At 35.5% G+C, this 22,511-nt stretch overlaps 1 protein-coding gene across 3 annotated transcripts in view; it reads right to left on the bottom strand.

Moving 5' to 3' along the window:
• Positions 1-1,183: 1,183 nt before the first annotated feature.
• LOC143202779 (E3 ubiquitin-protein ligase mib1) overlaps positions 1,184-22,511 on the bottom strand; it is a 450,080-nt gene continuing 428,752 nt past the window's right edge. For all 3 annotated transcript variants that reach the window (XM_076414575.1, XM_076414576.1, XM_076414577.1), the window contains exons 2-7: positions 3,014-3,233; positions 2,723-2,957; positions 2,391-2,665; positions 2,163-2,328; positions 1,951-2,099; positions 1,184-1,860 (exon numbers count right to left, since the gene is read on the bottom strand). In XM_076414575.1, the coding sequence (XP_076270690.1) occupies positions 1,720-1,860; positions 1,951-2,099; positions 2,163-2,328; positions 2,391-2,665; positions 2,723-2,957; positions 3,014-3,229 (1,182 nt within the window). In that variant the 5' untranslated portion in view covers positions 3,230-3,233 and the 3' untranslated portion in view covers positions 1,184-1,719. The remainder of the gene's footprint in view (positions 1,861-1,950; positions 2,100-2,162; positions 2,329-2,390; positions 2,666-2,722; positions 2,958-3,013; positions 3,234-22,511) is intronic.

The following is a 22,511-nucleotide window of genomic DNA, read 5'->3' as shown; positions in this document are numbered from 1 at the left end:
TCAATAAACCTACAAACCCACCTGGAGCAAATACAATTATGGTTGAAGACATGGCGCATTAAAGCCAATGAATCAAAATCCACGCATATAACGTTTACCCTGCGTAGAAGAACATGTCCACCAGTAAATATCAATCATCGCCAACTCCCCCAAGCAGACCATGTTAAATATCTTGGTATGCATTTAGATCGACGCCTAACCTGGAAGAAGCACATACTCTCTAAACGGAAACAACTAGGACTAAAATTATATCAAATGTATTGGCTCATTGGGCGCAAATCCAAGTTATCATTAGATAACAAGGTATTGCTGTATGAGTCTATACTCAAGCCCATTTGGACATATGGAATTCAACTATGGGGTACCGCTAGCAAATCCAATATATCCATCATTCAACGGTTCCAAAATAAGGTGTTGCGTGCCATTGTTGATGCTCCGTACTATATTTCAAATAAAGTGATACAACGCGATATTCCTCTAGAACCTATAACGAGTGTAATCCAACGTGTTTGTGTGAAGTACTTCGAAAGAGTGTCAGTGCATCCCAATGTACTCGCTAATCAGCTAAATATGCGACGTGATAGTGAAGTGCGTAGACTAAAACGTTTAACACCATCTGATCTGATTACTGGACATATGTAGAGTTTAGAATAAGCATTAGAATAAGACTAATTAATTAAGATAATATTTTATACAGAAGATTGCTTAATGAAGTGATTTTCTACATGCCATGTATATATAATATAAACAGAAGAAATACTTATTGCCAATAGGGCAGATTGTGGACTCACGAAGAGTAATAATAAAAAAAAAAAAAATGAAATGGTTAAAACCTCGACTTCATTGAACTGAATATTCAGTATCCATCCAGTATTCAGACTGTGTCCATTCCACAGCTCACACTTATCACATGTCGATGTTGATTTATCTAGGTACTTATTATCCTCTTGGTTTCTTCTATGTAGACTTTCTCACATTCGAGCACCTTGTTACTCTTAGCAGATCCCTTTTGGCTTTGGGATTAGGTAGCAATTAACAGAGAATCTGAAACCTCTTTCTGTGTGGTATAATATAAATCTGATGTATTTCTTCCGTAAGTAGGAGACTTCTTTGAGTGAAAAACGGTATTGTTAATTTAAAAAATAGTTTACATCTATACTTTAATAAAACAAGAAACCAAAAATCAAAATATGATTGCTAAGAAAGCTTTATTGAAACATTATGAAATTACATGAAACTAAACACTACAATTTGATTTAATTAATAACTAATCTCATAACCTATAACGAATAAGTATAATTTAATAGGAATAAATATAACTATAAAAATCTATTCGATATTATTCATAATGTTAAAATTACCACATGTAGCAACACCGCTTAAATATAAAATGTTGTGATTATATGTCATATTAATTAAGTAGAATGTTATGGTAAAACTTATACAATGTATTATTAGGCATAAACAATACCTACTGTCTACTACTATAACTACTTCGAACTAGTTATCGCTAACATTCAAAAATATAAACCAATTAGGAAACTAATAATTATAATTATATATAATTAGAAAATAAACTGAATATGAGTAAACTACTAAAAATATATAATGGAACTAAAATAAGGCCATATTATTACTAATATTAGTAATTATTATACTTAAAATAGGGAGTATAGTATATCGAGTTTCGGTCAAAATAGCAAATAGTTGTTAATCCGTCTAATATAACAGGATTCTTTTCTCCACAGCCTTTCTGCAAATAGGACATTCGGTCATTTGATCTCCACACATTTGGCAAAGTCCGTGGCCGCAGAGGAAAATCATGTTCTTCAAACGATCCAAACATACAGGACACATAGTCTGTAAAACAAACGTAAATTACTATTTATGAGAAAGCAACAAAAATCGACATTATAATGAATATAGACTAATTAAATAACACATTTTTACCTGTTCTTTGATATCCTGCAACTGTTGCTGCAATTTTTGAATGTCGTTGGTGGTATCTCTTCCACCGTTATTCATAATTGGCGCTTGGGGAGGTAATATTTCCGGAATATTTTCTTCTTCTACATCCGCTTTCACTTCGGAGATCGTCCCTAAATAAAGATAAAATTATAAGTGCGAAATTCAGTTTTCACATCCGACGACATGTCATTTACCCAATCCGCCACTGCATACCGTCATAGGAACCATTAATTCGATTTGAGATCTACAGAGGACGCATTTCTTCATTATCTGAGCGCAACTTTCACACGCACACATATGCCCACAGGGCTTGAACAATACCGAGGATTTCTTGTCGGAGCACACTAGGCATTCTTCGATCTAAAAGAAAGGGTTCATGAGTGTCACTGACTTTTTATGTAGTTATTGTTATTATAACGTACCTTGATTCTTCCGATCACCGATTCCCGACAAATGAGGCATTTCTTAACGCGAGGCCCACAAGCAGAGCAACAGGTGACGTGACCACAAGGTTGGAAAAGCATGTCACGTTTGCTGTCGGAGCATACCAGACATTCATCCAGCGTTAACGTAATGTTGCTATTCTGGGTGTTCTGATTTGGACCCATATCCATTTCTCCGCTTTGTTTCTCTTTGTGACACTTGGTCAGAGTCTTGCATAAGTTCGGATCGGGGCAGAGATCCAGAGGTGTTTGGCCTGCGAATATAAAGAGAGTTAGTATGAAGAGCTTTTGTCTATATACCAGGTCTTAACCCTTTTTATTTTTAATGGTCAGATCCGCTCCATTTCCGGCCAGGAAGCAGGCGATGCTCGCGGACGATTTTTTATCGGAGCCTTGAGTTCCCAATCCCATCAGTAACTTTCCCACGTCTTGAACGTCTTGAAGCTGGCGTAACTGGGAAAGAGTGTGGTGTCTCAGGGCTTCGTGTAGTGGAGTATCACCGTCTTTGTCGGCAATATTGAGATTGGCGCTCTCTCTTACCAAAAGCTGGACAACATTAAACAATAAATGAAAGGTTATCGATCTGTTTTGAGAAGCCTTACCCTGACAATTTGGGTATGTTGGCGTTCAACGGCCAGATGCAGAGCGGTTTGCAGATTCACGTTTTGCAGATCCATGTTGGCTTTTCCGTGAAGTACTAGTTGCTCGGCTACCTCCACGTGATTGTTCAGAGCGGCCAGGTGAAGGGCGGTGTAACCGTCATCCTTCTTTTCATCTACGATCCATGGTCGCGGTAATTTGGCCAGAAGAATTTTCATCGCACTGAAATTAAAAAGAAAAAGACGGTTAAAAATATGTGCTCTCTTATGGTTTATGATATAATCATTGTAATAATATTAATCATATAATATAAGGGTTTTCAATTAGGATGGGTTGATATTGGTCTGTTGTAGTTATGTTGTCGTCTATTTAATTCGTTAGTCAATGATTCTGAATCACCATCAAGCAACGCATCATTAATATCATAATTGTCATAATGGTCAGCCTTTGTACGCCAAAGAAAGAGTAGATCCGCCTTGAACATCACAGTCAAGGTTGGACAGTATTTGAATTACTTCTAGTTAAAATACGTAATTGTAAGTTCAAATATATATTTGGTATTTGTAAATGTAATTTGATGTTGAGGTATTTTGTAAACAAGCAAAAAACATTTATAAATTAGTTGCTATCAAATCGGCTAAAGTCATAAAAACTGTATTGGATATCAGTTGGCAGATGGAACTCTCTTTATCACAAAGTTATTATTTTACGATAGACACTTTGGGTTTAATATTTATGTCATTGTTTCTAATGTGCACTGAGTTTAAATAATAATTTCACTAAACTAGATCAAATGGTTTTACTCTCGTTAATATTTTGATTATGCCATCATTATCTAGGAGCTGAAGAACTTCAACATTGACGTGCTGACGTAGCCTCTGTTCGTATATTTTGGCGTAGTTCGTGATAACGTTATCGATATAATATGGAGCATCAACATTACCTAGCAGTATTATGTTTTGGAATCTTTCTATGATATTTCTATTGGTCTGGCTGGTAAAACCCCAGAGTTGAACACCAAGTCTACACTTCTTTCAAGAATTGTTGGTAAAGCAAAATGTTGTTATATACTGGCAGGGCAGAATATAACCAGTACTTTTTATACTTCAGCTTGAGTTTTATTTTTCTTAACAGGTGGCTTCCATCTGGGTGAAACATCAAGGGTCATGCCAAGATATTTGTCTGTATTTTCCTACAGGACTATCTGCTTGTTTATGTATATTGGCTTGTGCTTGTTTCTCTATACATTGCAATATTTTGATTTTTTTGCCTCTCATCTGTTCTGATGCTTTCTCACAACCAACGTCTTTTGTAGTTTAACAGTTTACAGTTTAAAAAACTTATAAAATATCCTGTCCTCATATTGCAATCCTGCACCCGATCTAATCTGGTTCTTACCGATATTAAATTATTGTTGCTCTGAATGTAATCTAAAGCTGTAGCAATTAGTTTCAGTACTTCAATGTTCACGTTCAGTTCTACGTTCCAGAAATTGTTAGTTTTACACAACTTATTCAATAAATAAATTTAATGTTGATTCACATCTCATATGCTGCACTATATGATCGTAAAGACAGTTCCGTCTTGTGGGACAGTGATATATTAACTGATACCTATGACAGATTTTTAACACATGGGCTGAAAAGTCCCGGAGGTAACAAAGAAAACGCGTTTTTTTGTTCAAAATTGGCTTTATTCATGAACGTAATCTCCATCAAGCCACACAATAACTCCAGCGCCGCTCTAACATTTCAATACCAATTTTGTAGAACGATTTATTATTTGCCTCAAATTAGGACTGTCACCAGTTGCTGTCCGCTCAGATGACGATCGTTCTTGTTTTTGATCAACAGTGAGCAAACGCGGCACCCACTTTGAACAGAGCTTTCCCATAGTCAAATGCTCATGCAATATAAAACCAACACGTTATTTTGATACCTTTACGATGTTAGCTAACACACGCAACTTCACTTTTCGATCTTTCAAAACGATTTTGTTGATTTTTTAATGCTTTCTGCTGTTACCACCTCATTTGGACGTCCACTGCGTTCTGCATCATTGGTGTCTTTACGACCACGTTTGAAATCAGCAAACCAACTTTTTATTATTGTCGGAGCGGAGTCCTTATAACAATTTTTAAGATATTGAACAGTATTTTTAACGTATTTTTTCCCATCAAGAAGCAATGTAAAATTAAAACACGAAATTGTTTTTGATGCATTGTTTTGAAAATAACAAAAGTAGTGTCACTCTTAGCACAATAACGCACAAACTTATAAGTAGAATAGAATACCATGAAATTTTAACAGCTTTCTTTTGAAGGTTAGTATTAACTGAAGATGCGGCGAATGCGATAAAACTAGCGTCATCTATGTGTTACGCCAGGTACTTTTCAGTTCATGTGTTATAGGTTCTGTCGATTTGGGCTGAATGATACATGTATTTGTTTTCAAATGTATCTGAAGCCGTAAATATTTGAAATAATAACTAAAAAATACTTCAATATAAATCTTTGGTGTTTGTTGTCATTCAAATAATTTATTACTAATAATTTAAAAATTTGAAACTTTATTCTCCATAGTAATTTTTTCTATTAATTTTTTTTAGGTCTTACATTCCATGTCGCATCATATCCTTAATTTAATATAAAGCTTCTCGGTAATAACTAACATAAAGATAACGGGATGATTTCTGCTTTTATAGGCGTTCGTATTATATAAGTAGGCCCCAGTATATTCATAAAAAAGAAAAACAAGAACTTGGGAAATCTGGCAGTTGGCGGAATTAATAAAAGAAAAAGCTATTCGTCCAAATCCTAGCCAAAACGGAGCCTAGTTCTCGTCGTCGTCTCCGCCGTCGACCCGCCACGCCACCCCCCCATCTAGTCTGCCGACGAAAATTATACGAGGTCCCCCGGATTATCCTCCTTTGCATGTTTTCCGCATTTTTCCCCGTGCCCGTTCCATTATGACCCAAAAAAAAGGAAAAATGCGAAATCCTATCTACGAATTTATGCCGTGCCTGAGCCTATGTCTCATTCGGATGCTAATGAATCCGAGCTATTTCTGCTAGAGCCTCCGAGTGGCAGCAGGGATTCTGTCTAAATTCGTTACATATGCGGGGAATTGTGCCCGCGTGCGTGCGTGTGTGTGTGTGTGTATTGCGAAAATGAGATGGTCCTTCTAGAGGTCGCTGAACGAATGGCATCTCCTTAACGTTCGATGCTCAGTGCCGGAGGGGCAGCAGGAAATTAATCGTTCGTTCGTTTAACGTTATTAATGTTTTGGTTTCCTAGAGGATTGTTAGGTTGATTGCTTATGTTACTTTTAATTATGCCAGAAGTTTGCAATAGTATAATAACAATTGTTGGCCTGAGTGTAACTTGAAGATATAACAATTGGTTTCAATACCTGTTAGTTCTACTCAACTTATAAGTTATTTAATTGTGATTGACTTCTCATAAGCTGCAATCTCAAAACAAAACGTCGTATGTTCGAAATAACAGGTGGTATAAAAGTCCCGTTACCATTTTGATGACCATTATGATGTTTAGCTCAGTTTCGCTTTAATCATTGTGTTGTGTAGACGTCCAAATTTTATTATGCCACAAAAACTAGTGACAATATTTATTTAAAAATAATCGTTCTATTATTGCCACTCAGCGGAAATTGCGTCAAAAATATCCTAATCGTCAAGTGCCTCACAAAACCACAATTTACAGTTTACATGCGAATTTTTGACAGTACGGTACGACAGCAGACATGCCTTATTCTGGAAGACAAGGGACGTCTCGTAACGCTGAAAATGTGGCACTGGAGCTCGATAGTGTCGCAGAGTCTCCAGAAACATCAATTCGGAGACGTGGTTCCCAGTTACACATTTCTGCACGTAGTTTAAGGCGAATTTTGAAAACTGATTTGAAAATGTTCCCATACAAAATTCAGTTAGTCCAAACATTGCCACCGAGAGATCCTGATCAACGAGTTGAGTACCATAATGCAATCCTAAGGCTGCCTGGTGAAATCGAAGATTTTTCGTCTAAATCGATAATGAGCGATGAAGTTTATTTTCTTCTCAGTGACCACGCCAATAAACAGGACAATCAGTTTTGGCGAACACAGAATCCTCAATTAGTTCATGAAACATCATTGCATCCACTAAAAACAACTGTATGGTGTGGTATTTATGCTGGAAACATTGTTGGTGCTTTTTTTTGAAAATGATCAAAGTGTTGTAGTTACTGTTACTACTGAACGGTACCAAGACATGATTTGAAATTTTCTTGTGCCTGAAATGGAAGAGCAAGGACTAGAGGACATGTGGTTTCAGCAAGGTGGGGCCACAGCACACACAGGTCGTTCAACAATTCAATTGTTGAATGACGTTTTTTCACGAAGACTAATTTCGCGAAGTGGCGATTTAGCATGGCCAGCCAGATCTTGGGATTGAACAGCACCAGACTTTTTCTTATGGGGCTTTTTTAAAATCAAAAGTTTATGTGAATAAGCACCAAACGATTCAACAACATCTTAAAGACAATATTCGTCACGAAATTGAAGAAGTTCAGCCTCAAATGTTGCAGGATGTTATGAAAAACGGCTTAAAAAGAACTAAAAGTTATAACTCTTCAATCATAAGGAAAAAAAATGTAAAGATCAAATAAATTTTTTATGAAAACCAAACTTACTTATTTTTTCTTTGAGGAAGGTTATAGGCAATCAAAATGATAGTGGAACTTTTGCCCCACCTGCTACATGTATCTTTTCCCTGTTCCAGTCCTATTATTCTATCGAAAAATTCACGTTTTAATATCGATATTTTACTTGGCAACTAAAAGTTCGATAATCTCATTTACCCCTATAGATACTAAAATATCAATATTTTTATCATTCGATATTTTGTTGACATCCCTAGACTGAGTGGGCTGGAGCCTAGAACCACAGATTTTAGGGTGCGGCAAATTTGGCCCGATTTTTTTTTGCAGTAACATTTCTGCCTTGCAGAATAATATTTTATTACCACTATCGATATTTTTTGTACAAAAAATTTTTTGTTTTTACTCCCTGTTGTCAATTTTTTTTGAAAGAAAACATCGACGTTAGAATCTAAGGTTTCTGTAGTAGAGTATTAAAGTTTTCTTGAGATTTTGTCGATGAAAATTAAGACTGGAGCAGAAAAAGTTCAATATTAAGGCGTTTTTGAAATAGTGTCGAACTTTTTTTTTGGAATTTTCTCCGCCTCCGTTCTGAAAATAATTGTGCGTGAAAATTTAGGTTGGAGTAAAGAATCGATAGTGTCAACAAATATCGATTTTTTTCGGGGTTCTCCAATATATCGATATATTTAAAAATATGTTGATACGTCGATATTTTAAAAAATATTTTTCCGAACCATATGCACAGCAGGAATTTATGGCCATGAATATGAATATTCGGTTTCGGTGTAGATGTGGACAGCTCTCCTGGACTAACCCGTGACTTTTTGCACTTGGGATAGTCGTAGTAGGTTCATTTCACCTAGTTCTATCATCGCCAGTCACAATACACCATAGAACCATAGACTCTTTTACATAACAAACAACGAAACCGCTATGTTGAAAGGATGACATTTTCAGTTAATTGTTGTGTCAGTACACATGTGGTAGCCATTTTCTCTTCTCTTCGATCTCTCCTAATACAGGTAAATACCTGGAGTAATAGTTTAATCATCAAATGCTAAGCTTTTTAAAAACCCTTTGAAAGTTTGAGCTATGTTATTGTCCAAAATGTCTTCAATTTCATTGCCTTCGAATATCTTTGGTAATTTGATTGTTCTCTGTCACTGACATGAAATCACCTTAAAATCGTTGAACTTGATAATAGAAATATGACCGAGCAGCATCACCATGTGTTTTATGGGTTTCAGCAGCAGGTTTCTTCAAATGAAGCATGATTAGCGTCTGCGTAATCTGAATAACTCAATGTAAAACTGTTATTTTCTATAGGAGAATGTTAAAACCATCGAGTTTAACAATTGTTGTTTACACTGATACGTCGTATTTACCGAATCTCTTAATTCGCTGATCGAAATACATACAAGTACCCAACAAAAGTTATAATATACTGCTGGTTTAAATAAAAAAGAAACTGGAAAAGATTTCCGAAATGTTATCGGCAGCCTATATACTAAAAATTAATTTAAATTTTCAGTTTGAGCCTCATTTAGGTATCATTCTGTTGCTAATATTGAAATATTTTACTTTGTAACAAATTAATTTACTTGATTTAAGTTCGAAACGACTTTTTACATAATTCGTGGGAAGGAATTCCGTAACGTAACGTCCGAAATAAGCTGTGAAAAGTTTTAATTTTCGAGCCAAGAGGAATTTTAAAACAATTAAATAACTCATTTAGTCTGATATAATTCAATTGAGATTAATTTCCATCGGGTAAGACCCAGTTAATCAACGATTAGGAACGGTCGGTGCGGCTTTTTATGGCAGTTTTACGAGTCTCCGCCACTGTGCCCGCCAGAAATAAACAGATACGCACACTTCAGGCTATTTTTGAAGTTATCCAATCGTTACATTCTGACTGCTGCATCACGTCCGACCCTAACCGTTTCGATACGAACATAAAACTAGCGTTGGGTACAATCGACTGAAAACGACTATCGACTGTTTAGTAATTGATTTCATTACTTCTCCAACTGACTATCGACTGCTTCATTCGACCATTTTTAGTCGACAACTTCACTCGACTAGTTGACTAGTTTTTAACGTTCTGGCTTTGCCTTCATTTAACATAATTTGAAAATGATGTGCTGAATTGGCCAGGTGTATTGAAATTTGATTCCATACACCTTGTCCATCTTTCACGCAATTTATGGATGCCATACCAAAAAAAAAACTGTTTGTCTTTTGAGCAAAACCATTCATCGAGTCATTTTCTAACTTCTTTGAAATGGGTGAAGAGCTGGTTTGCAAGCGCGTGTCCTATTGACGCGAAAAGTTGATAGATACGGCGGGTGCGATAGTAATAGGTCAATTGAAAAGTGCCCGGCCTACCATAGTAAAACACATATTTTTGGCAAAATTAGGTTTTTTTATTCATCATAACTCCCTTCAAGGGTGATACACTGATTATAGCAATCCTCCAACTTTTCGATACCATTTTTGTAGTACGATTTATCCTTTGCTTCAAAATAGGCCTCAGTTTCGACGATCACCTCTTCATTCGACGAAAATTTTTTCCTAGCGAGCAGATCTGAGATTCTTTTGAGATCCGAGAACAGGAAATAGTCGCTGGGGGCCAGATCTGGAGAATACGGTAGATAAGGAAGCAATTCGAAGTCCAATTCATGGATGTTTGTTATAGTTTTCAGTGACTTGAGCTTTGGCTTGGTTAAGCAGCACTTGCTTTTTCTTCAAATGCGGCCGGTTTTCGGCGGTTTCGTCCTTCAAACGGTCCAATAACGCTACGTAATAGTCGCTGTTGATGGGCCTTCCTTTTTCAAGGTAGTCAATGAAAATTATTCTATGCGCATCCCAAAATACAGACGCCATAACCTTGCCAGTCGACTGTTGCGTTTTTCAACGCTTTGGAGCCTGTGCAGTCCACTCGGATGACTGTCGATTGGACTTCGGAGTGAAATGATGGAGCCATGTTTCATCCGTTATCACATACGGACACAAAAACCCGGGTTTATTATGCTTGATCATCTTCAAACACTGCTCCGAATCATCAACTCGTCGTTGTTTTTGGTCACTTTGTACAGAGCCTTTTCATACCCAAATATTCGTGAATAATATGATGTACACGTTCAGTTGATATCTTTAGAGTGTCTGCTATTTCATTCAATTTCAATTTACGGTCATTCAAAATCATTTTGTGGATTTTTTTTATGTTTTCGTCGGTAACAACCCCTTTTGGGCGTCCACTGCGTCTTCGGTGCTCATTTCACCACGTCTAAACTTAGCATATCAATCCTTGATGGTTGATTTTTCAGGGGCAGTGTCCGGAGATTCGGCATCAAGCCAAGCTTTTGCTTAAACTGTATTTTTTACATTCAAAAAGTTCCCTTTTATCCATTTGTTTTACAATAACAAAAGTTGCTTCACTCAAAATGCTATAATTCACATACTAATGATCCAACAGCTGCCAAATTTATACACGTTTCTTTTGAGGGTTAGGGCTAACTAAGCACATATGGATTTAATTCTAGTAGCGTCATCTATGTGTCAGGTCGGGGACTTTTTAATTGGCCTGTTATGTCCCATCTAAGTGGTTCAACGCTTCCTTGGCCAGTTTTGCTCTATGAGACGGTAGGTTATCGTGCTGTAAGTAATAAATCGCTTTACCGTGTCTTCTGGACCATTTTGGACGTTTTTCGATCAATGGTTGGTTCAAATTGATCATTTGTTGTCGGTAGAGATTACTATTAACTGTTTTACGCGGTTTCAACAGTTCTTAATACACCACGCCACTCTAGTACCACCGAACACAAAGCATTGTGTTGCGACCAAAACGAGTTGGCCTTGGATTCGATCGACCGGCTTTGCCAGGTGATAAACATGCTTTTTTGCACAGAAATGACTTTCGATCATATTTTTGAAGTTTATACCAGTAAACGGTGACTTTCAGCGGCCTCTGAATTTTCACTTTCCATTTTCAAAGAGGCGTAAATCTATGACGGTGTTCACTTACGCAAAATATAAATGTATAGCTTTGAAGCTTGATGTCAGTAGAATAAATGACATATGTGTCAAATCATAATTACTTAAGCATTAATAATTAATAAAATTACTTAAGCCTAGAGACATATGTTAGGAAAATATGTATGTTTATATGTAAATATATGATGTTTTCTTTGTAATATTAACATGGGAATTCTAATTTGCAATGTTCATAAATGTAATAGGGTAAAAAGAACAGAATGTTATCAGTATCAGTATCAGTGTTTATCTTATCTTGGTAACTATTAGGTCTCTTTATTGTCTCTTTATTTATTGACTATTTCAATTTTTTAGGTCTCTTGATGTTTATTTCAGCCTTGTCAAAGCAATGAAGAAAGAATGTCAAAAATTCATTCACTGAAGTTTCAACGAGTAGTAATTTAAAAATATTCGAATAGTTAAATAGTTGATAAAGATTGATTGAGAAAATGCGATAAAAATATTTGGGGTCATTATTTCACTCTCTTTACAATCAAATCAGTTACATAAAATATTAAAATAACTTTACATCATTGAAAATGACGAAAAAACTGATCTTTGCATATATAGAATCCAGTAATTATTTCTTTCCTTTTCTTTTCCAAAATTAGAACAAAAAGAATTCACATTCGAATGAAATAGAAATACACCAAATCACTTATGGCACGGTTGGAGAATGCAAAAAACATTCCTAAATACACATTCGAATGAATTAGCAATATACCAATGATACTATGCCATTATTACTCTCCAAATATTAAAACACCATGAAAAATATTGGCGATCACTTAAAATTATTTAAAATGAATGATCTTTAGGGCTCAGACTTACAAACAATAGCTAGATGACTAGATGTATTTACTTTAGTCACAATAAAAGTCATTTCTGCAAAAAATGGATTTGAAAGAAAAATTGACGTTTGAAATAGTGTAAATTTAAAATCTGCGTGTGACGTAGTTGTTTTGGTTGCACTGTACGGTTTGTATCTGGTGTCTTGTAGTGGTTTGAAGTATATTCCCTTCACCAGCTTAAAGGTAACTAATACATATTTGATTGAATCAATTTTTTCGATCGAGCATTTCAATCAATACTGCGTACAATGAATGAACCAAAATGTTGTCACTGAAGTGGAGTAAAGTAAAAGAAACTAAGCAGAGATCTATTTTAAAAATTCATAAGATAACTTATTGTTACATGACTGACATGTTAAAGCATGTCTATATACAGATTTTGTTGTACTTATAAGTTAGTAAGGCTTTTATTAAAATAAACTTCAAAATTACAATTTGTGCATTTTATTTACCCAAATACTACAACGTATTTCGAGACATTACCGCATACACTTTTTCATTCCACAGAGTTGTTAAAAGTTTAAGAAAATCAACCATCCATTATCAAATGTATATATTTAAACATTTTTTGTATTGTAATTACTATCAATTATGTAAATTGAATATTTTGATAGCCCTATCGAATACATCTGCGTGTGTATATTCAAATTATGATCCCAAATTTTTTTAGTAGGTTTGTCATCCCTACGATTTTGATTTATCTTAGCAAATATAGGGCTCTTGATTTCAATAATACTATTCTCACAGTTCCCAACTGCCGATTGTGCTATTATTAGGTACTCTTTAGAATTATTAAGTGCACTTATTAATTTTATTGCCAAGTGTTGTACTGATATAGTAGTTTTACTTAATGTTTTTCCATATTCTACCACATTTCATGGTTAATGTGTCTAGAATACTTACTCACTTCTATTCTTTAAATTGTAGTATTCTTTTTTTAAAATTTATTATTATTTCAGTTACAGTCATACAGTACAGTCACCATGGACGAATCGATTCTGGCCAAATTTAGATTATTTCCAATCAATATTTTTCTGATTCTCTATTACAGTCGTTTAACACATGGATGTCTCACACGCCTTAGACCGAGTTGGATTAATCTACAAATTATTAGCAAATAGCTACAGCGAAATTACTATCGATTACTGAAAATATATCTTTTCCAAAGAACATGTAACGTCTCACATGTAGGGGCAATCTCAACACTTCCTAATATCTATAAACCTATTTCGTCTAGAGTTCTACAGGTTGGTGTCTCGGGATCATTCCTGTATCTATATTGCTGATATCCCAAGAACAAAAGAAACAGTACTTGGAACATTTGCCGACGATACAGTTATAATAGTAAAATATATTTGTCTAAGTCTGCAGAAAAAGTACAAGTAGGGGTCAACAAGGTCTACAAATGGACTAAATACTGGAAAATACAGCTCAATAGGCCCAAATCTGTCCATGTTAATTTAGCGTTGCGGCGAAATGACAAAAATCTAATTATAATAATTGACTGATGACTCAAGCGCTGAATCAGCTAAATACCTTGGAATATATCTCGATGGTACGTTAAATTGGAAGCATGTTAGACAAAAAGCAGAGCAGATTAGACTCAAAGTCAAGCAACTTGGATTAATCTACAAATTATCTACATAAAACATGAAATAAGGTCGCTAAATCATAGCAACGTCGGAGCAATACAGCTACTAGACAATACACAAGACATCAGAAGGCTTTAGCTTAAGTAGTTTAGTTTTATTTTAATTTGGCAGATACATATTGATGTATTAACTCTGTACTCGCCTTGCTCGTGTATTAATGCAAGTACAACAGTGTAAATTAAGATTAATGGGTAATTAATAAAAAAAATGAACCTATTATCTTCATCCTTTTCTCTGTCAAAAAAGGAATTCGTATATCTCTGTCTGTTATCATGGTTTAAAGAAATAGTCGAAGCGTGCTTTTCTCTGAAATAGTTTTCTATTGATTATTTTCCTCTATCGACAGTTTTCAGTCGATATTTCCCAATTCTACTTAAATGAATTAATTTAAGTTCCAGAATTAACCGTTCGGAAAATTGGGTATAAGAATAAAACCGCGTTAATATTACCATTCTAGGGCGTTTCGGTGTGAAATGAAAGAATAAACGGGACCGATCCGTACAGGCATGAACGGGCGTATGTATCGAGTGTCGTCGCGTCGCTTAAACCCGATGAATATCCTTCCGTTTGGGTGTATAGAGGCATCGTCGCTGAAAACGATAAATAATACGTTTACTTTTGACTATACTTGAACTCGGTGACCCTTTTTATACATTCAACGGAATACCATATTGTAGCGGGCGTTGACTATACAGTGTCACAGACAATAACATTCTCACGGCCGACTCGGCCTTGTAGTTTCCACTTAACAATTATATTATTTGGAGTTATTTCTCTATTATATTTTCTCTATATATTTTGTTTAATTATAGGAACTGCGGATTCGTTTTCTTTACAAATTCAGCGATTTATTTTGAAGATCTAGATATATTATTATGTGCTTGTATGTATTTCCATTAGCGATATCCATAGGTGATAAAATATTTTTATCAAAAAATTGAACCGACTTGAAAAATAAATAAGGAACTCACTCACTCACTCACATAATTCATACATAATTCCCTTCAAGATTATAGCGAACCTCCAACTTTTCGATACCATTTTTGTAGTACGATTTGTCCTCTACTTCAAAATAGGCCTCAGTTTCGGCGATCACCTCTTCATTTGACGAAAATTTCTTCCCACTGAGCATTCTTTTGAGATCTGAGAACAGGAAATAGTCGCTGGAGAATACGGTGGATGAGGAAGCAATTCGAAGCCCAATTCATGACTTTTTGCCATCGTTTTCACTGACTTGTGACAAGGTGCATTGTCTTGGTAAAGCAGCAATTTTTTTTTCTTCAAATGCCGCCGTTTTTCGGCGATTTCGTCCTTCAAGTGGTCCAATAACGCTATGTAATAGTCGCTGTTGATGGTCCTTCCTTTTTCAAGGTAGTCAGTAAAATTATTCCATGCGCATCCTAAAATACAGACGCCAAAACCTCGCTAGCCGACATTCATCATGTGCAGTCCACTTGGATGACTGTCAATTGGACTTCGGAGTGAACTCCTCCGAATCATCAACTCGTCGTTGCTTTTGGGAAAAAATGAGCTCGCGCGGCACCCACTTTGCACAGAGCTTTCTCATACCCAAATATTCGTGAATGATATGATGTACACGTTCAGTTGATATCTTTAGAATGTCCTGCTATTTCATTCAGTTTCAATTTACGGTCATTCAAAATCATTTTGTGGATTTTTTAAATGTGTTCGTCGGTAACAACCTCTTTTAAACACCCACTGCGATCACCGCCTTCGGTACTCATTTCACCACGTCTAAATTTAGCATACCAATCCTTGATGGTTGATTTCCCTGGGGCAGTGTCCAGAAACTACGCATCAAGCCAAGTTTTTGCTTCATCTGTATTTTTTCCCTTCAAAAAGCAATATTTTATCAACACGTGAAATTCTTTTTCATCCATTTTTTCACAATGACAAAAGCTGCTTCACTCAAAATGCTATAATTCACAAACTAATGATCCGACAGCTGTCAAATTTATACACGCATCTTTTAAGGGTTAGGGCCAACCAAAAAATATATAGATTTAATTCTAGAAGCGTCATCTATGCGTCAGGCCGGGGACTTTTCAACTGACCTGTTATATACACACAATTTAGCTTAATACTTACCTAAACCTATTTATCTATTTATAATATTATTAATTAACTACTACCAACCGATCAGTTTGAAGTCGTCACGTGCAATATATTAGATTATATAGTATGTCAGATGATAGTTAGAATCAATTGAGATTCAGGGTGGACATGATAAGTAGTAGAGAGAACAAAACTCATAATACGATGGACTATCTATATTCATTAAAAAACAGTGAACCGATCGACAAATAGCCCAGTCGAGGTTGATTGCAATTGCAATGTATGAGTGTGAGTCTTGAGTGATGGTGTAGTTAGGTTGGTGTGGATTAATCTGGAAGAATTTGTTGTCCGTGAGGTTTGATTAATATTATTGAAGAGTGTTGTTGATGTATTTTCTAAAGATCGGAATGGGATTTGTGTTCTGAAGCGATTTATGAATGATATATTGACTGGAAGTTTCCCCTTTAGCAAGATAATTAACATGCTCGCTATGGAATATTCGCACGTCAGAAGGAATCGATACTAAGGAGACTTTGAAGCTCATCGAAGAGGGAGAATGAAGGATGGTAACATTTTTGGTAACGCAGGTTTAGAATAGGACCAGGATCGAATCTTCTACTCGATATATACCGAATAAAAGAATTATTTACGTTCAATTTTAACAGCATCATGTCATAGTGGACTGGTGAAAAATTCGAGAAGGAATGTTAACGACCTGCGAAAGGTACCCAGGCCATTTTTCTCTTTTATCACTTTTCAAATTTCGCATTCGGCAGCGCGACCATCAATCACCCGGGTTGAAGGAAGTTCTCCGCGAGAAAATAGCCGTAAAAAAGCCCTTCCGCGGGAACCCGAAGCCGCCGACATCCAAAGCCCCGTCCTCGCACGTCTTGGATAACGCCGAAGCCGAACTCCGTATTGTTTTCTACGGTATTCAGTTTCGTTCATTAATTTTTTTCGCCTCCCCCGGCGTGTAATTCGAGGCAAACCTCGGCCTGCGCTATCCCCTCCTCTCCCAATCCCCCCGAACCGATGGACCGCTTCTCTTTTTGCCCCCCATCGCGGCCGTGCTCGATCGACGCCCAGTTTATGGACGAATTAACCAGAAAATCGGAAAATAATTGAGATCGACCTATTTTGAACGCAAGTGCTTTTAAAAATAGTTTTCCGCGAAACTTTTCATGGACGATCCAGACAATTATTTAGCAAAAAATACTTTTGTTTCAGATTCTTGTCACAGAAAAAAATTAGAGTTTATGTAGAGAAATAACCATAGTGTTTATATTAGGCGACTGCATGTGTTGTGATAATTTTTTCACTCTAAAAAGTCAATTTTTTAATATTAGTCAAAAGAGGTTATGTATGGTCAATACGCTGGCTATGGCAGAACTTCCCATTCAAACTGTAACAGTGCACCTTCAATAATTTTTGCAAAGTGTTTGAGCGTTCTCATGCAGGAAGATGACTTTCTATATGTTACTCGCTATTGTTGATCTTTTTTTACAACAATACGTCCTTCAAATCATTTAATTGTCGTCGGTAGGCATATACAGTAACAGTTTCGTTGCTGTCGGCTCGTAATATACTACACTTTGGTGATCCCACCATATGCACAATTTTTGGCCTTGAATATTTTTTTACTGTCGATATGGTTGGCTGATATCCGCAGCTAACTCATATAGTAGACCTATTTTTGTCTTCTGCATTCTTTTATTGTTAAATACGTTCCCTGTCGATTTGGGATCAAATACTTATCCTAGTAATGACATTTTTTAACATATATCTGTCTAAATTTTAATATTTTTGTATCACGCGCCAGAGCGTGATCGGCACTGAGGTCAAATTTTATTGCGAAAAGCCGCATAACGCGCGAGCGCGTGGCGAATGAAAATGGTCAGAATAGGAAAATACATTGTTGATTAGAAGATATAATTTAATATACCATAATAAAATTATATATATATATATATAATGGGAGTGAATCAACTACTAAAATAAGATAAAAAATATTCAGCAGAAAAAAAGAAAAAAAGTAAATGTTACTACAAACAAAATATTTACTCAAGTAAATTGAGAAGTCAAGAGAAATAAATGAACGACAATAAGCTAATACAAATTTTCACTAAAATTCACAAAATAAATAAAAACCCTGTTCAGATAAATCATAAGAGATCACTTATGACAAATTTTTGCGCAGTCTAAACAGTAACCAGGATATCGAGAACATGCACTTCACACATAAATAGTGCCTTTTCTTTCCTTTTTGTAAATAACAATTTTTACATTGCTTTCTCATTACTTTTCCTGCTTTCTCCTCTTCTCGTATTTTCAAAATATGTTCGCTGATAACCGCTCTGGAAGTAGGTTTGGACCGAACCTTTAGTAACCTTTTTATGACAGACAAACGAAAGTCGTAAATTGGAATACGATTGCCTGAATATTTATTGTAAAGTTACGCATTAAGCCTACCGACTGGCGAGTGAACCTAGAAATCATCCCAGAAGAGATCCGGTCTTACCCAACTTGGTTACTGGCGTGACTGGGATCATTTTTATTGTCGGATTTTGCACTTTTACTTAGGTGGTGGTAACAGTAGGTGGACCGTCCTGTGGCCTTTACCACTGCACCAATCAAGCGCTTCAATTTTATTTGGATTAATACATCTCATATTTCACTGTTAAAAAATTAGTTTTGAATAACAAATGAAAAAAAAAGATAAATGAAAAAATTGAACTGAAATTCATTAAGACAAATAACTAACTAAACTTACTCACAATCTATTCGTAGGTAATGATTGTACTGTTTGACCGTAACTAAACTAATAATTTAAAAAAGAATACTAGAACTCTTATATAACCGAATGAGCATTTTAGATACGCTAACTATGAAAGTATTGAGGAACATTAAGTAAAAATATTATAAGTATAACACTTGGCAAGAAAGGTAATACATGCTGGTAATAACTCTAAAGAGCACCGAATAATAGCACAATAGCTAATTGGGAACTGTGAGAATAGTTAGTATATAACAGATTATTGAAATCAGTTCTCTATACTTGCTAAGATAAATCAAAATTGTATCGATGGCAAACCTACTGAAAAGAGATGATAATTTGTATTGTAGTAATAACTACAATACAAGCAAATGTTCAAATTATAAACATTTAATGATGAATGTTTGATTCTCTTAAACTTTTAGCAGTTTTGTAGAACGAAAAGGTGTATCCCGTATTGTATTAAATTACCTTGTAATATTTGTGTAAATAACATGCGCAAATTGTAATTTTGAAGTTCATTTTAATAATACCCTTACAATCTTATAAGCATGTGCAACAACAATACTTCTAGACATGCTTTAACCTATTAGGTTCCCTTATGATTTCTTAAACTAGATCTCTGATTAGATATTTGAATTATTTTTTTGACATTTGAATGACATTTGAGTTCATACATTCTCTGTACATAAGTATTGTTCGAAATGTTTGAAACTTCTACTTGCCATAAAACACATACCAGGCAGTAAAAATTAAAGAAATTTGAGGTTGTAACCCATAACCTGGTGAAGTATGTTATAGCCCATCGAACTATTTGATGTACAATAAGGCAGATATTTGATGTTGGCTTTTCGTAATCTAACCACTGTATGATTTGATTGGCACTTGTATACTTGGATTTAATTTTTTTAACTTGAGAATATATGGTCATTCGGTAGTGAATAGCAGTAAATGTTGAGTGAGTTCGGTTAGAAACCCATTATCTTCTGTCTAGTTGGCATTAAAATCTTGTAGATAGTCATGCACACTTGTACGACTAAACTAGTCACACTATATTAAATATAATTTGCTATATTATTTGGTAACTTAAAAAAACTACATTACTAGGGACTGATATTAATCAATAAACAAGACAAGTGAGGCTTAACCTCAAATATTATTGTTACACTTTACTTTTTACGTTAGAATGTTATTATTGCTGTGAATAAAAAAATATAGATGTAGTTTGAACATTGGTTGGTTCACAGATTTAATCATATTTTTCTGTTCTGGAACCAAAATGCACAACGCGCTTGGAGCTGTTACCTGTTACGTGTATGTGTTATTATATTAGGGGCCCTCACACCATCAATGCACTATATATGCAATGCATTATGTCCAATTATAATGCTAATTATTAAAATAATATATAAATAAGGTCCGTAAACAGGTAACCCATTTAGGGCGACCAAAACAACTACGTCACGCGCCGATTTGAAGTGTTTTAGCGTCAATTTTTCTTTTAAATCCATCTTCTTTGCCGAAATAACTTTCATTCCGGGTAAAGTAAATACGTAGGATTGTCAATAAAGTGGTTTTCCAAAAATAGTCATTTAGCCTATTGTTAAAAACAATGTTGTTTAATTAGAATAACGAAAATAACTTTACAAGATAAACACTCATAATCTCCGCAAGACTTCCGGTCCCATACGCTTCCAGGCGAACGAACGAAACGAGACGAAAACAACAACAACAACCGACCGAATTCCGTCGTGAATTCTGGAACCCGAAGTACGGTCCTGTTTCCTGAACTAAAACCGCCTAATTGGTACTAAAAGTGCTGCGCTCACGAGACGGGTCCGTCCGTTGGTTCGGTGACAGTCCTTAATTATTTCCCCGACAGTGGACTCCTCCGTTGCTTTTGGTCCTCGTCGTCGTGGTCGTCGTCTGACCAACGGTGCCGGACACGTCGGAAAATCGGGGCGGTACTGTCGAAAAGCCGCCGGGGACCCGTCCAGGTGAGAGGACGGTTCGCGTGCGATGACGTCGGCCGGTCCCGGAAGGCGCCCTTCGGGCCGGGTCCGCCCGCACGAAACGGCCACGTATTAAAACGACATTATGTTTGTATCAGGGGTTGTTTTACATCCTGTTGTTTCGGTAATAGTTTACGGGGATGTTAAATCGACGATAAGGTAAGACAGTGACGTATAATCAGGCACGATAGTGCCGGATTACGGCGGAAATATATATGAGCTCGTTTGTTTTACTTCGAATATTATTTCAATGCTATTTTTAATAGAACAGTAATGGAAATAATACAATATATTAAGGATAAGGTTTTATTTTAGTTTTAGTATGCTGACCATTTTAAAGCATTCGAAAAAATGTTAAAAAAACACTGGTGTCACAACAAAATAAAGAAATATATCACTGTTGGTACGGTTTATTTCAGATATGCTGATGATTTGGTTAATTTGATAAAACCTAAATTATTTGCGGTGATAATTTTAATTACAAGAATTACCCGAAATTATAATTAACATATGCGCATGTAATTTAGTCAAAATAAACTATTTTTAGCTAAACTGAATAGGCTCCCATCACTAGGTAGATTTTGACAAATTCAACTTTTTTATTTTTATTTACATCTTACATTCGATATGCTTAGTACAATTTTAATTTATGAAATTAATTTATCACTATTCGTATGTTGTACTTGCATCAACATACAAGCACGACGAGTGTGGGCATATCAGTATGTATTTCCCAAAGTAAAATGAAATAAGACTACTTAAGATCAAAGACCTACATACTACACAACTTCGTGTTTCAATCTTTTGATTTCCTGCAAGTTGTCCGGTCGCTGTATTGCTTCTACATTGCTGTGATTTAGTAACATTTCTTCATGCTTTAGGCAAAATCTTGGAAAACTTCGCAAATCTATTTAATTTCGAGGTCATCGTGTAGTTCTTTGTTGGTTACGTAGCGTTAACCATTGGTAACTAACCAAAGAACTTTGTTTTGGTATGGTTGCGTTAGTAGTTGGTTTGATGTTTTAGTGCAACTCCATATTTGAATCCCATAAGTCCAAATTGGTTTTATAATTGACTGATAAATCAATTTCTTTGATTTTAAGACCAGTTGGGAGTTTCTTTCCGACTAACCGGTACAGTTTTTTGATTTTAGATTGTAATATTGAATGGTTTGTTTGCCTAAGCTGAAGTAAGAATGTCAAAGTTATAATTCTTACTAGATATATTCATATGATAAATTAGTCATAGTACTATGATGACGCATCTATGAGCCATTGTAATTAAATTAGTAGGATTGAAATCCAGTGTATCGACTACAAACTAACATGTGAATATGCTTTTTGCAATGTCGAGCATTGTGCTAACAAGTGGGAATATTTTACTATATCTTGTTCTATTATTTAAAAATCTACAGTTGCATCACACTCTACTGTTTTAATTAAGA

This window comes from Rhynchophorus ferrugineus, unplaced genomic scaffold, assembly GCF_030347505.1.
Source record: "Rhynchophorus ferrugineus isolate W39M unplaced genomic scaffold, kcgeb_rfMv2 rfM9, whole genome shotgun sequence".
Classification (NCBI taxonomy): Eukaryota; Metazoa; Arthropoda; class Insecta; order Coleoptera; family Curculionidae; genus Rhynchophorus; species Rhynchophorus ferrugineus.
This window is presented reverse-complemented; position numbering and strand designations above follow the sequence as displayed.